Source organism: Aythya ferina (assembly GCF_964211825.1).
Source record: "Aythya ferina genome assembly, chromosome: 6".
Taxonomy (NCBI): domain Eukaryota; kingdom Metazoa; phylum Chordata; class Aves; order Anseriformes; family Anatidae; genus Aythya; species Aythya ferina.
Window position 1 is genome coordinate 22893918 of NC_140303.1, and position 16047 is coordinate 22909964.

The window sequence follows — 16047 nt, forward strand, 5'->3', positions numbered from 1 at the left end:
TCTTTCATTAACTTTTAACCAATAGGGTTATCTGCAGAGTAATCATGTAGTTTATTCCACTGGCCAAAGAAAAGTATGTGCTGTAGTGTCATTAAAGGGCAAACAGATATACCAAATGAGGCATTTCAGTTGATTTCTTAAACGTTTATATGCTGATAAGGTTTAAAACACAAAACAAAACAAAAAAAACTGCAAGAGTTTCTTCTTATACTATCAGACTATGAGGAATGGGCAAAATGTTTGAAATTTCACAGAGCTGCTTTATAGGTTCTGCAGTCTTGGAGAGGATGTGCAGTACTAATTCTGATTCCGCTAGGGAAGAAAGGAATGTCTAGTGACTGCAAAGTAGAAATAAGATGCACAATGCACTGGCAGCCATGATGTAACGTAGAAACCTGTTTTACTTCATTGCAAACAAATGGACAATATATATTGTACAATATATAATAAAAATACAGCCGATACAAGTGCCACTAATTAACAAAAAAAACTAATGTTAAGACTTAAAAATGCTCATTTTTGTAATATATACACTGCAGTAGTAAGCCACAATAAATACATCAAATTCCATATCATTCATAATAAATACTGAAAATATAAATACAGAAGAATACAGTTAATTTGAATAAATTATTACAACATAAGGTCTAGGTTAAGTTCTGTTGAATATTATTGTAGCTTATATTACCCTTTGGCATCTTTGATGTTACAACTTATTTAAGAAAGAGAAGAAACTAATTAAGGAAATGTGTAGTTCATGAAGTTTAAAATTATTTCCATGTACAGATTTAGGATGGAATTTCTTTCCCTTGGCTTCTTCAAACAGTTTAAAAGCAGTAGTCCAATTAAATATGTTGCTTTACTGTTGAGATCTCCATAACTTTAGTATGCAAGATCATCTGTAATGGAAAATGTTAATTACTTAATAGTTCTATTTCTCAAAAAATAGTAAAGTTAGATGTAATGGACAAATTTTAAACAAATCGCTGCAATTACACCACAATTTTACTAGTCTGATTTGAATGGATTACATGTCTGAAAGACCATCAACTTTTGAATCCATGCTGTGGCCTATTATTTACCACTTGCCAACAAAAATTTTCAAAGCAATTTTATATTTTTATGGGGAAATATATATACAGAGAGAGAGATGAACCTTCGAAAAAGAAAGGTTTGGAATAGACCGTGTAAATTTGACATAGTTCGTATCTGTTAGAACAATGAAAACATTAAACATAAAAATGTAATAAATGCTTTGTTTTTTACAAAATTGCTAACCACTAGTTGTAGATAGAAACAAATCAAAATAACAAAACTGCTATATTTTATGTTAACAGGTATTAACCAGTACATCTGTATTAATCATTTTATTTGCAAAAGGTTATTACACCAGAATGCAATTTAACTTAAAAGATTGACTTTACTAAGACACTATTACAGGCTGAGGCTCTTAGGAACAAATTTGTAACCTACAGATTTTGACTATTTTTGCACTGTTAAATGTCTAGCGCTTATTTTACATCAAACACTTTAAAACATGTTTCACAAACTACACTTCAGACATATTTCCATAGAAGTGCCTACATCCGTCAATTAAAAGAAGGACCCAGTAGTTAAGCATTGTTTATGTGGGCATTGTTATGTGAAAACTAACATGGTGGTATTTGTGTGTAATGGTATTTAGAAAAATAGCATGCTTTCTTGTGTTTTGTTGTTTTTTTTTGTTAGAAGAACTAGCTGCCCATACACGTAATGTTCAAATCTAGTCAAGAAACTAAAAACCTATGCTCAATCAGCATCTCAGAAAAACACAAATGGGTGACTGTTTTTACAATAATCAATCCCCCACTACCCCAGCAAGGATGACCTTCGCCCATAATCCAGATTTCAAATTTCATTCTTGAGAAGTTCTTTAAAAATAAAAAAAGTTTCTGGTAGAGAAAAATTAGCTAGCCTAATGTACGAAGTCCCATTTGAAAATTCCAAGCTAAAATGCTAATAAAAAGGACACATGCTTCTTTTTTTTGCTTTTAGTGTCTATTGTTATTTGAGGAACATGTGTCTAGGAGCTGATTAATGATACTGAACTTGACTTTGCAGTTGACATAGGTAAAGAAAAGACATGGTAGCATAGCTTCTAGGGTTTTATTTTCCTTTGTTGTTTTTACCCCATGCTTTTGGATAAGTCTTTTATTTAATATTTTGCCTACATACAATTTCTATGGCAAAACAACATTTCCTATTTGCACCAAGTTCATATTTGCTTTAAAATATTTTAAGTAACAAAATTCATATTATTATTTGATATGGCTAAACTTGTAGTGAACAGGCATATACTTTTCCATTCTTGTTCTGGGGATATGTTCCTTTCCTTTCCTTTTTTTTTTTTTTTTTTTCCTATTCTTTTATTCTCTCCTATATAGTATTTGGGGTTTTTTTGCCCTTTTTAGAAGAAGAAAAAAAAGTCCTTATTAATCTACCTCCTGCCTGCTTCCTCCTTTTCCTCTAAACTGACCTTTCTGTCCACCCATCACTCACCCCAAGGTGTATCTGCCCATGTCTCAAGACAAAAGAATTACCTTGATCCTCATATTAGAACAGTGGTGTTCATTTGTACATTCCACCATTTTTCCTGCCCATCAAGAAAAGCTAATCCAGTCTTGATGGCTCACTGGCAAGTGCACAGTTAGAGACAAACACCCATAAGGCAAACTTCTTTGACTTAGTTCTATTTGACATTAGTTTTCTTCAGGTGTTTTATCAAAGTGTCACTGCTAAGATTCAATTGAAAATATTTGAATACATAAATGAAGTTTGCCTTTATTTATTTTTTGTCCTAACCCTGGTATCATCTCAATTGAAAAGTAACAACGTACAGTATCATGAACTTTTTCTTATGCAAAGTTTTTCTGCTTTCCCCAATCATAGGTTTTCATCCTGTACTGGGGCTCTGCTGTATCAAGCATGACACTCTTCCTGTGGATCTGCAGGCTTCAAGAGGATCCCCTACCACATGTTGGCAGCTCATGGGGGTAATTTTCCTTTCTGTTTGTGTGTATGCAAAGGGAGTGTCTGTAGGAACCCTGCTGGGATCACTCCCTGATAACTGTCTATTCAGAGCCAATGAGGAGGAGGGGACATTTTTCACCACAGTTCCAATTTGTCTGCTTGCTAACGTAAGTGAAAATTATAATCTACTCTTCTTCCAGAGTAACGGGTAGCTTGCACAGAGGACACTAGAGTTGCCCTCACATTCATTTGATTTTAATGAAAAACCTTACTGTACAACAAACCTTTCCCAGATACATAGATTAAGGGAGGAAGGAAAAAACAAAAACTAAGGCTGCAAAATATGGAGATGTTTTAAATGAATTGGATGTTCTTACAGTAATTAAAATTCTTGATATAAGCCAGTAGAGTGACAGAAAGTTCTCAACAATATTTATAGGTTTCTTCCTCCTTAGGTAACAATGCTTTGGAACAACCAAATTAAAAGCTGCCTGTGATGGAGGAGGAGGAAGAGACCGTGAACAGGAAGCACTTATGAAGAACTCATGCACGTGTTCACTCATATCTTTACAACTGAATAGCATGCAGTCTTCGCTTCATAAGGTTTGTACTTTGGATTTTCTTGGAGAAAATGGACAATTAATAATTTGCATATAGGCAGTTATTACTGAGAACAGCAAAATTAAGATACTTAAGATACATTTTTTTTTTAAGAAATATTGAAAAAGCAAATGTTGAAATTTCTCGTGCCAAGGAACATGTTAATGAACTCTACCTGTGCGTGTTTTGAAAATAACAGTAGCTTTCTACTATTTAAAAAAATAGTAATCAGATTTAGTATTTTAGAAATAAATTCTATAGAATATATTCTCTCAGTTAATTCTAGCTTTTCTAAGTATTTTACATCAAATGTTCTGAAACTGTAATAAAGTAGATGACATAACTACTCTTGAGCCCCAGTAGGAAAGCGTAACACCCCTAAAGATTAAGAATTTCCCATATCATTGTCTTCTGTGCCTGTCCTGACTGCTTTTGGAAACTAAACTAGCATAATGCATGAGTTTATATAACTCATTAGTTATACCACAGGATTTTTTTTTGTTCTGCAAATGCCTTTAAAACAGTACTGTGGGTCCAACTGTCTCTTTTGCTTAAGGTTAAGAGGACTCTGGCTTCACCAAAGAAGCAGCCTCAGCAAGAAGTTTAAACTCAGAGGATTCAACTGGCAAAAGAAGATACGCAGAGGAGTAAGATTGCCTGTTTGCCTGTTGCTACCAACTATGGTGTCGTTGACAAATTACAGTCTTGCTGCTCAAAGGTAGGGCACTCAATAGGTAAGACGAACTTTTATTCTGATTTTCTTTACAAAATTCATTGTTAAATTTTTGCTTATTAATTTGGTCCATGGAAAAAAAGAGCTTGCTTTTGTTTGCTGTTTCACATTAGTGATGCAATTTCTATTCACTTCTGAGCTGGACTGGGCTTTATTAGGAAAGTGACTTAGTTTGCAGTACAGAAGTTTAGTTACCAATTCAGAAAAAAAAAAAGAGGACAAAATAATATTCTGTCTGTTCTACAGAATATTTTTATCACAACATCTCCAAGTACCTTGCAAACCAGAGCACTTCCAAGTGATAGAGCAAGACAAATGCAAAGCCAAAAGGTCTCCTCTGCCTTAGCCAAGTACTCTATCCAGTATATCACATTTCCATCAAAGTATTGTGAACATCTGAAATATTTAAAAACATAACACGTTCTGTTTTGCTTACAAATGTATGTATTCAATCTTTAAAAGTGAGCTGTGTTTAGTGAAGACAACCTCTCAGTTGATTATGGGGCAGGGAATGTTACAGGATCAGTTTGGTAGCACATTTACTGAAATACAACACCCAGATAAGATTGGAAACTGGATCTTAGAGTAACAGCAGCATGAATACTACACGCATTTTCTGCGTGTACTTATACAAAAGGCAGGATGGCATTGTTAACTGATGCAGTTAACAGAGCAGTGAGTGGGATGAACCACAATTATAGCAATTGATGGTAATCAATAGCCTTAAAAGACATAAATGTCAACTCAAATGATTCACTAGCAGCAACTTATATAAATGCAAAATAGTAAAACTTTACAAATTTAAACCTTTCTTATCTAAATGACATGTACCTGGTTAAAAAAAAAAAAAAAAAAAAAAAGTTTTGAGAAGAAATCATAGAAACTTTTGCTGATCAGTTCTTTGTTTTTTTTTCAAAAATGTTTCAATGGGTATGAATTGAGTTACAGCTGTTAGGAAAAAATGTGATTGCTGCAATTTTGCCACTAAAGCGCCACTTTTATGGCTAACATCAGTTAAAGCTTTATATATAAACTTTAACAATGCATTTTTCCAAGACAGGCAAAGTTCACGTTATGGGCAAAAAGGGATTCAGTTTTATGTGCTATTTCATTGATCTTCTGTTTGAAAATCCAATTTTATTTTAACAGAGGGAGGCATGCTTTTTTTTTTTTTTTAATGTATTTTTCTGAACTACCTAAGGTAATCATAAATTATCTGCCAGTTTATTATCTGGCTTCTTATGAGTGCTTATCAGTAGCCAAATACATTAGGAGAAAAACCTGATACAGCTATCAGTAAAGTAAACATTTCCACAAATGATATGCCATATCTATATAGAAGCAAACACTGCTGTTTATCACTTAATAACATAATACTTTTATCACGTATAAATAAGCTTGCCCAAAATGATAGGACCTTGTTATCAACATTAATATTAACTAACTGGGAAATGGGACGCAGCATATGTAATTATATACTAGCCCAGAATATAAAGACTAGAAAATTCTCCAGCCCACAATTTAAATTTATTTTTTGCTACTTGGAGAGTACTTTGGTCTTCTAAACAATACATGAAAATCAACAGATATGAACTTTAATTCTCACCTGGTTTCTACACCCTACACTAGATTTCACAGTTAAATTAGTGTACCTCTTTTGGGCAGGGCTGTGACTATTTCTTTTTCACTCTAGTCAACTTATAAATGACCACAAAGGGTTTAGCATAATATTTTGCTGGCTCGTAGTTTGGGGAACAGGTTGAACTATACTGGAAAAAAATATACTTGTTTTTGTTTGTTGTTGGTTGTGTTTTTGTCCTCCCCCTCCCCCATAGTATGAGTTTATCTCTTTTAGAAGGCTTGTTGATATTCTTAGTATAGCTACCAGGATATCTCCATGAATTACCAACAGACTTGACTTCTTAACTTGTTGCAAGAACTAAACAAGATTTCTTTAGTTTGTACCCTGAGACTGAATCTTGATCACAAAACAGTAGATCAAAAGAAGAGTTATGCAGTCTGCGTTAGCAGCAGGTAGTTAAGAATATTTTTTCAAAAGAAATCTTTATCCTGCACATTTTATTTTGCAACTCCCAGGAATTAGGTACTTTTAAGCAAGGGAAAATAATGTAGCAAATGTTCTTTCATAGTCGCTCTGCTTTTATCCTATCTACTTGTTGTCCTATGCTGCAAGCTTTAGAGAATTTAGCTGTATTTACCCAATGCCCCTAGAAACATACACATCTAAGTATACTCAGAAATGTATAAAGATGCTAATATTAAGGAGGCCAGGGGTCTGAAGATTTTGCCAAGACATAATACTGAACTAGCATCTCAGTATCTTAAAGCTAGCTGAGATGTATTTTATAAAGTTAATCACTTACTGTGCTTGCTAATATTATTAAAGGTATTTATCATTTGAAAGCATAGGGGCCAAGAAAATAACCTCTTATTGCTCAGTTAGGGGGTGAATAATGAAACAAACATATTTCATTTAACTTACCCCTGAGAGTAATACCGTGGTAAAGTGTGCATGATTCTCCAGTAGCCAACACACTCTAAAGTTAAAAAGCTGTTATTGAGTCACAGCTATTCTCCCAACTCAAGAAGGGATTTGTGCTTTTGCTGCTGGTGTTGAGTGAGATTGCCAGATTTAAGCCTGCTGTTAATGCAAGATACCTACATACAAAGAGACTTGTTATGTTTGCCTGTAGAATAACTTGAGCAGAACCATTCTTATTCTTGCATGCAAAACTTTTGATGTGCTGAAGTGTTTTCCTTTAAAAATAAAGATGGGTATGTGCTATATGGAAGTGGCGAACACATGCGTTTTACCTGGCTACTCAGCCTGTACAGAAAGGGATTAGGGTGTTCTGCGACTGGGAGGAGCAGGGCCTGCTGAGCCAGTTAATCAACATCACTGCACTTTCCCAGGAGATGGAGTCTGTTGTTAATGTGGAATTCAGTCCCTAGAGAACTAAGGACATGAAACAATAGACGGTTTCTTGTGGAAACAAAGAAATAAAAAAACTTTCCAGTTACTACATGGAGTAAAAATATTTTGCTAATTTAGTGTAAAAATAAAAATCAGAAATCACTGATCTCAAGAAATGAGATACTCAGATCTCATTAAAAAACATTGCTAAGCTTATTTTTTTGAAAGCATATTTTAAATCTGGCAATTCTTCTACTGGAGTACTATACATGATGTTGTGAAGATCTAACCAAAACAGTCAGTGTTACAGAGCTGAAATATACACTGTGTTTACATGCATACTGCTAACTATCTAGATTTGTCACAGGTAAAAACTAAGATGCTAATCCTTATTTTGGCAAACGTGACAGATCTACATTCCAACCTATGTATAATAAAATTTCAGTATTAGAAGAAAATACTAAAATAGCTTCTGAAGTCAAAATAAGGCAATAGAGAATTATCAGTGTATAGAAAAAATAGGCTTTTACAACATCCATTTCTTGAAGAAAGCAATGTTAATAACCTAAAGACTGTAAAATACAGTAGGTATTCTAATTTCCATGTAATTTTAAAACAAATGGAGTAGAAGTTAATGGATATCCTTATGATGAGCATGTTATTTTGCTTGGAAACTTCAGCAGATATAAGATCTCTGAAGCTATGTTCCCTCATTGAATATACTGGTTCCTAATTAGACCGAGTGACTCTGGGAATCTGGGATACAATCAGAAGTCCACAAAAACCTTCTTATTTCATAAAAACTGCTTAATGGGAAAATACAGACACTTTCACATTATTTTTCATGCTTCATTTAAACTGTGATCAGCAAGACTCTGCTATTTTAAAATTACTTACTAGCATATTCTTAACCTGACTTGGGAAAACATTTTCTACAATGAATTTTGGAGATCTTACGTATGCCTCAGAGTCTGGAGCTATGGCATTTCTCCAAAATAGTTCACAGTTCTCACAGTTAATATAGTACTGCAAAATGGCACTAAAGTGCATAAGTATCAGAATGTTTGTTGGGTTAAAAGGTGCTGTGCAAGCTTAAGCTACTGCTTTGCTATTATATACAAGATCATTCTTTGGGGAGGGGGGTACTAGTTCTGAAAATGCCACTGATTTTAATTTTGATGGAGGATTGTCTACCTTTCACCTTCCTAAAAGATACAAATGCCCCCTTTCTGACTCTTCTGTTGGTCAAGAACAGTAAAAAGAGAAAATAGTACTTTAAAAATGCATTTCAAGATAATCTATCAGAAATAGTATTTTTTAAAAAGGAAGAATACATGGTACTCCAGATGAAAATTGAACATGCTCTTTGTTACTAGTTATGGATCTTCTGTTCAAATGAACATGCTCTTCATTTTTATCAAAACATGACTACTAAACTACCATAAATAAAATACATAGAGTACAGAACAATTAAAACCTTTTTGTACAGTAATTACTTACATTAAACTTACCATCTTTTCAGATATGTTGAAAATTAGGACTCTAAACATGATCATTTCAAAGTATCATTTTTAACAATCTTGCACAGGCCCGACAATCAGAAACGTGAAGCTTTGATTCAGATAGCTTGGCAGGTTTCACATACTTTGACAGGTAGGCTACTGTGAAATATGTTGGGTGTGGTTTTTTACTTACGTGTTCTATTTTTATCAAAAGACAGTTTGATGTGTTTGTTTCTTTTTTGTTGTGTGTTTTTTTTTTTTTAAATCTTTACATTACAAACTGACTTTGTGCAATGCCACTGCCAATGTAGCTTGAGAAAACAAAATGTGTCTGGAACACTGATGATAGTCCAAGTGTTTTCTACCTCTTAAAAAAAGTAAGATTCTAGGAAATCCAGTTTGAGTGCATTTCAATACAGGAAGTCAGTCCTAGGATAATTTTAATATTAAACAGGTACCGTTTCTACCACTGGTGATTTGATGCACTCTTCGTGCAGTCTGCTCCTTTCTGGGAGGGTTAGTGAATTCTCAGCAGGGTGCTCTTGTACACGACTCTCGCCATTCAAAGCTGAAACAAATCCATCTTGAGAAGGACCTTTCAAGTATGAGTGAAATTCCACTTGAGAGTGACTTGGCCTATGCTCAGTGTATAAACTGTTACATGGAGCACTGCTATCACCTTCAGAAGATGAGCAGCAAACAATCACTGAGGGATTTGCAGAAGGGTAATGAGGGCTGCTAAAAGTTTCCTCTGATTGCCGTGTGTAGTCAACAAACTGTTCTGAAGTCATGTTGTAAGGCACCAGAGAAAGACTACCATTCTTTACAGCATCCCTTTCTGAGTAAGTCTCACCAATCTGGTTAGCAGTGCCAGCAACATGGTTCTCTATTTGGTAATACAGATTTGAAGAGTTAGTATAGTATGAGGCATTTTTAGAGTGGTTTTCATGCACAGCAGTTCCATCAGAGTAGCAAAGGACAGAAGGAAGAGGCACCATATTAGCATGGGAGCCCATGCTTTCTACAAAATCATCTGCTTTTTCTTCCTCCTCATCTTCCTCATCTTCCTCTTCCTCTTCCTCATCATCTGATTCACTAGGGGCTAAACTCTGAGTGCTAGAATCTGTAACTCCACTACAAAAGCTACTCCCATCTTCCTCTTCCTCCTCTTCCCCAGGGCAGTCCAAGTCCTCGGCTGACTGAGAATGCATAACTGAAGCCTGAGATTCAGTTTCAATCTCAAAATTTTCTGCAATTGAATATTCAACCGGATGGGGTCCTGGACTCATAGAACTAGTGTGTGCACTTATCTCACTGTGGCAGCCATTTAGTGCTGGAACTTGCTGCTCTCTATTTTTCTCCAATTCGAGTTTCATTATTGTGTGCAAAAAGTGAGTCCGTACACGGATAGGATTAAATTCAATTCTACCTGCTGTATTGCTACACCCTTCTTTAGTGCAACCGCATGGAAAAGACATACGATCCACCTTTTAAAAAAGAGAATACAGATTAACAATATTTAGCAGAAACCTGGTGATACAATATAACCTAGACAGCCTAAAGAAACACAGCAGTGAAGTGGGATTCAAATGGGATTCACCTCACAACTACTTGTAAGAATAATCATAACTAATTGTAATTTAGAGAGTTAACCCTGAAATTTAGCAATACTGTTGAAAACATAAGGGAATGATGTGTACCAGTGTTGCAAAGTAGGGAAAAAAAAAAAAAAAACATTTCCAATTCATGGGTAGAGCTTTACATAGTGGAACAAAAAAGCGGTTATTTTTCTATTTATGGAGCTGCTACAGCTTTACATAATATCGTGCTCAAGTCCAGGCAAAAGTATTACCCAGAAAAGTCTTAACATTTTGATAAAAGTCATGGAAACTACAAATCTATTGAAATAAAATGCATTATCTATAAAAAATGTTATAAAGTTGCCAATAGGGGGCACCTGGCGACAGAAAGCATGAATAGAAGCTCTATTATGTTTTAAAAGATACTCATTCAATTGTAGATGCAATATTTTACATGCAACGGACTGTAGGCAGAACTTACACATCCAATAATATCCATTTAAGTATGTAAAAATGTGATTGAATCCACAGATCAGGTAGTTTACTTAGATAGCTTAAGGTCTATGATTTTCATCTACACTACAGTATATCAAATGTGATGCAGAGGAAAGCCATGTAAAGCAAACTAGTACATCTTCCCCATATGTGAAGATGAAAACAGAAGTAGCAAAGGGAATACATTATTTAGAATAGCAGTGAAAATTTAGCTCGGATTTAAGAAATAATGAAATATGCATTTATGAAGAAATCAACTTGGCTGCATACTAACTCAGGAAAATTAGCAGACATCTTTTAGGAAGCATTTTGAGACATTTACAGTTGTACACAGAACATCGTGTAAATGTACAATATGCAATATCGTTTCAGTCTGCAGAGAAGAACTGCCTGCTAGGTTAGCAGATATATATTTCGTTGCCTACATGCAGCTTTTCATGCATGCATGTTAAATATCATGCATGCTAAATAAAGAACAGTACCACAGTGTCATATATTGCTTCTTATTTAGTTTGGACTGTAATTCACATTTGGACAGCATGTGAATTGTCTCTCAAACAAAAGCTACCTACCCTTGTGAAATCTGTGGGCTACTGATCCTTCTGTTGTTTCCATTTGCATGTTTAGATAAAGGGCAAAGGGGAACATGAGCAGAATATTTATGTATGAACAAAAAATATTAAATGATGTATGTGCCTAAAGGATCATAAAATAAATGTGTTTAAGGAGATATTTTGTATTGCACACTATAAACTCTTAAATCTGAGACTTAAACTAGTTTGAGATCCACAAGTGTTATTGTTTAACAATTCACTTACTTAATGAGCTCCCAGTACTTACCACATTAACAAGAACAAAAAGTACAAGCACTTCTCCCTCCTCCCCTTGCTATTTAAATATTGACAATAATATAGACATTTACCTGACATTTTATGCCTGCAAGACTGCAAGTGCAAGTTTCTGGATCACAAAACACACGGCAGTCACAGCCACAATCCTCTCTGGACAGCCGGATGGCTCGCAGCTCATGTTTTTCTTCCACATCAATCTTCTTCACTCCAGAAGCTCGTAGCAGTGCCCTTCGCTTTTTTGTCGGCAGGGGTTGTAGAAAGAAGTACTCGTCTACTTCAGTGTTGTCTAGATCAATATCATCATCAGAAATGTCATCCAGTGTCAGGGTATTCGCCTCTTCAGATTCCACTGTACCATTCTTTGTCATCTGTTACACAGAACAAATAACAAAGTGCTTAAGCTATCCTTGTATATAGTTGTTATATATGTAAATATATGTAATGAACTATGAATGTGGAAAGACATCTGTTAAAAAAAAAAAACAAAACCACAAAGCCTATTGCATTTCACCCTTTGTTCTGATCTCCATGAATGCCAGTAAAAATTCCATAATACAATTACAGATGGGGTGAAAAGGCAGTTCTTTCACACTGTAATTCACAAGTTAATTCATTTTTAGTTCATGTTTGCCCTAAAGCTAATTTCTTTTCTAAACTTCCAATTTCATGTCTGCTTTTTATATCCTTCATTATATATTGTAGTTTGCCACGTCTTGTGCCTTTCTAAAATTCTAGTCTTTTCCATATCGCTTCATAGGATAATTCTTGAAGCCCTTAATTAGTTTTAGTTCCTTTCTCTGGGCTTTTGGAAATTCTTCAATAGCTATTTTGAGATAGCAGTTATACTACTAATGCTATTTCAGGTTAGGCCGTGTCACATCTCTAAAACAGTGCATTTCATGTATTCTATCCTGTTCCTCATGTAGCATGACAAGTTGTTTACTGTATGTACAGCTAAGGTCAAACTATAGTCTTTCCACTGAACTTGAGCACATACCTGTATTTCCTTGAGCTGATAATTAATTTTAAGCCTGGACGTCACTTAATTTTGCCCTTTTCTACCTAAATTACTTCACACTTACTTTGTATTACTGAGGCCAAGAAAAAAGGGGTAACAGCACCCTAATCAATTCTCTGTGGCCCTGGAGCAATGGAGAGTTTATTTACATAATAAATTCAATATATTAGTTCAATGAGGTAGAAAAGACAACATTGGAAGTTTTCCTTTTTCTGTGTAACTTTCACTATAAAGTTATAGTGAAACACAGGTATATCCTCAGAGCATCTTGAATTAGCTGTCTAAAGCCAGTGGGTGGGAATAACCCTCATTACATACAATTCAGCCTGAATGTTCAAATCTAGAATGGCAGCCTTGATGTTTTATTTATTTACTTATTTATTTCTTACCTAGGTACAACTAAGTACAATGTATTTATGTTGCTTTTTGTTGTTGTTGTTTTGTTTGTTTGTTTGTTTCTTCATTTAATAGGAGAATGGCCTACTTAAGAATTCTGACTTCTCCGGTTTTAAATATACATGGTTCAAACCAGTCCTTAAGCTGGTTAATTGTCTATCATAATTTAAATTTGAAACTGGGGAAGAATTCTAATCCCTGCTTTGGTAATTTTTTTTATTATTATTATTTCATTCAATGATTGTTTAATACAAATCAACTTTCTGGTGTCTTACCTATGAGGCAAATGCTGTAACTGCTCAGTTTACAAAAGGCACCTACAGAACCATGCCAAGCCTGTCACATACTTCTCCCCCTCCTCCTGCAAATCTGAATTGTTTCACTACAAAGCAGTAGAGCATTTAGGAATGAAAGCCAGCCAGGCGCTGAATGCTTTAGGCATTCCGCAAACTGTAAAGTCAAATGTGTGGGCATCGAGTGAGATAAGACAGCAGTCTGTAATTTCAAAGCACCTTAGCTCCTTTTGACTCAGTTGCTGGATGCTATTCTCGTCTCCTCTGATTTTTTTTCTCAATTTCGTCATGCAAAGAACAAATGAATTAATGAAATGGAAAGCTTTGACCATCTCTTAAACAAGTAATTGGGAAACTACAGAGTGAAAATTATCAAGAACCATCAAATATATTTTTCAATTCAAAACTAAAGGACAACGTTATTTTCTCTTGTCATAATATTGCTTATCTGAATTAAACTAGATATGTAGATGGGTAAAATTTCTCGCATAAAGCTAAAGGTTAATGCCGTAACAATGGGATAAGGTACCAGTCAATGAATACATGAAGTTTATGGGTGAAAATCACCTCAACTCTGTAAAATGTGAAAAAAAAAATAGGTTAGATGCCTTTGCTTGCTCTAGCTGGAAGCTATTTCTTATGGTAAGAAGCCAAGACAAAGGAAGCCAACACAGAAAATGTATTTTTAGTTTCTCCTGCAGTTCACCATGGAAAAAGTGAACTATCTATTCATTATAATTTTGTTACTACTACTGGCTTCCATTTTTACTGTCCAACTACATGATCTGAGTAAGTTAAAGACTTCTGCATGTTCCTAGACAGGACTACAAAGCTGAACTCTGAATAGTCTGCCCAAAGATTAAAACTAATTTACCAATTACTGACAGTACCATGATCAACTTGAATAAATTGAGTTAATTCTCGTATGTCTAAAGCAGTTACTTACAGTGTACTACAAGTTTCTTTTCTTAGAAATTGTTAAGCATATATGCTTCCACATGCACCACCATAACCACATTTAGGTTTCATAAGTTTACCTAGCCTATAGAAAATGGTGAAATGGCATAGATTTTTCATAGAAGCTACTCAACATTTCACCATTCCTTGACAATACATTTCAGGAACATTCCCCAACAGCTGATAGAGAGAAAAAGATAGAAAAAGTGCTAGAACGCTTTCTACACAACTTTTAAAAAAATAAAAATTAAAGATTAAAAGGCTCTAGAGTAATTCTGTTCAGAGACAAACCCAAATCATTTTACATTTGCATTTGTCTTGTTTTCAGAATAATAACAATCTGCACTGACTTGTCTGTTGGTCCACAGACTCAGGAACCTTAACAGCACCAGGCTCGTGCTAACTGTTTTAAAATATCTTAATCTGAAGAGACATTATGAGTTAGCAATAAGGACTACTGCAGCTAACCTGTTGTGTTTACTCATAATGTTTCCTCAAATGACAACATATTTAAGTAAAGCCTACCTTGTACCTTTCATCTTGACAAGATGGCTTTCATGCACAGACTGCCATTAGAATTTTCACACTCTGCTGCTAACAGTGTTTATGCCACTGTCAGCAATGTTTACACTGAAGTGTTAGTGCTAAATGGCTAAAGTGACTTGAAGATGATTTTAAAGTCTTTATCTGCTTTTAATTAACAGAAATTTCTTATTTGGCTCTTTACTTTTAGCAAGTAAAAACATAAACAATACCTAATATTATTAAGACTCTATTCCAATATATTCCTGTACTTCTTTTCTTTTCATCAAATTCTACAAGAGAGAATGCTTTCTACCTACAGGTTTCATATTTTAATCCTACAGAAAAAAAATTAAATGGGGAAACTGAAATTGAAAACAAACAGGCTAAAAAAAAAAAAAAAAAAAAAACACTGAAAATGTTACTGTTTGCTTATTTGTTTTCAAACAGAAAGCCTTTTTTGAACAAACTTTGCTGTGCTTCGGTTTCTAATTTTCCTAATTTTTCTGTGCAGATGGACAGTAATTTACATTCATATACTGATTAGTAGGTTTTCATTATATCACTGACATCACCTTAGAATCTACAGCCTTTCCTTTTTGTGTTCATTTAGAAATCATGTGAATAGCAAAACACCTCTTCCTGGAAGTCAGCCAAGGGATCTACACAGTTACAGCTCAATTCACACTTGATGCTCTGAAGATCCTGTGATGCGAGATGTTTAGAGGTATATTCTATCTCTATGATAAATCACAAGCTCTATCCTTTTGTTTCCAGCCTGTCCAAGTATCCATCTTTAATTTACCTTTGTCCTGAGTGGTTTTTATATTTGTTTTCATTATGACAGTTCAAATTTTATGAACTATCTCAGAATGTTTCACAGTTCAAATAAAAAAAAAAAAAAAAGAAAAAAAGTAATTACAACAGTAAGGGTCATATGCACTTATTCAGGTATTCAGACAAAACCTATGAACAAAGTTCATTCTAGGGGAAAAATACTGTGAGATTTCTTAAACTGGGAAGGTGCCAGTTTGTTTTATGCATATGTAGCCTGAAATACCTGAAATAGAGATAATGGTATCAGAGAAGGAAAAGGAGAAGGAGAAGCTGTGGAGCACAGCAGTTCAGCTACAATTGTTGATATTGTTCACTTTTA

The 16047-nt window shown here is 34.5% G+C and overlaps 1 protein-coding gene across 11 annotated transcripts in view; it reads right to left on the reverse strand.

Moving 5' to 3' along the window:
• Positions 1-129: 129 nt before the first annotated feature.
• Positions 130-16047, reverse strand: part of CSRNP3 (cysteine and serine rich nuclear protein 3) — a 101407-nt gene continuing 85489 nt past the window's right edge. For 7 of the 11 annotated variants that reach the window (XM_084524097.1, XM_084524095.1, XM_084524096.1 and 4 more), the window contains 3 exons: positions 11777-12073; positions 9238-10266; positions 130-899 (listed from right to left, as the gene is read on the reverse strand). In XM_084524097.1, the coding sequence (XP_084380223.1) occupies positions 846-899; positions 9238-10266; positions 11777-12073 (1380 nt within the window). In that variant the 3' untranslated portion in view covers positions 130-845. Of the gene's footprint in view, positions 10267-11776; positions 12074-16047 lie in introns of all 11 variants that reach the window. The other 4 variants (XM_084524099.1, XM_084524102.1, XR_014694480.1 and 1 more) reach the window with 3 other exon arrangements.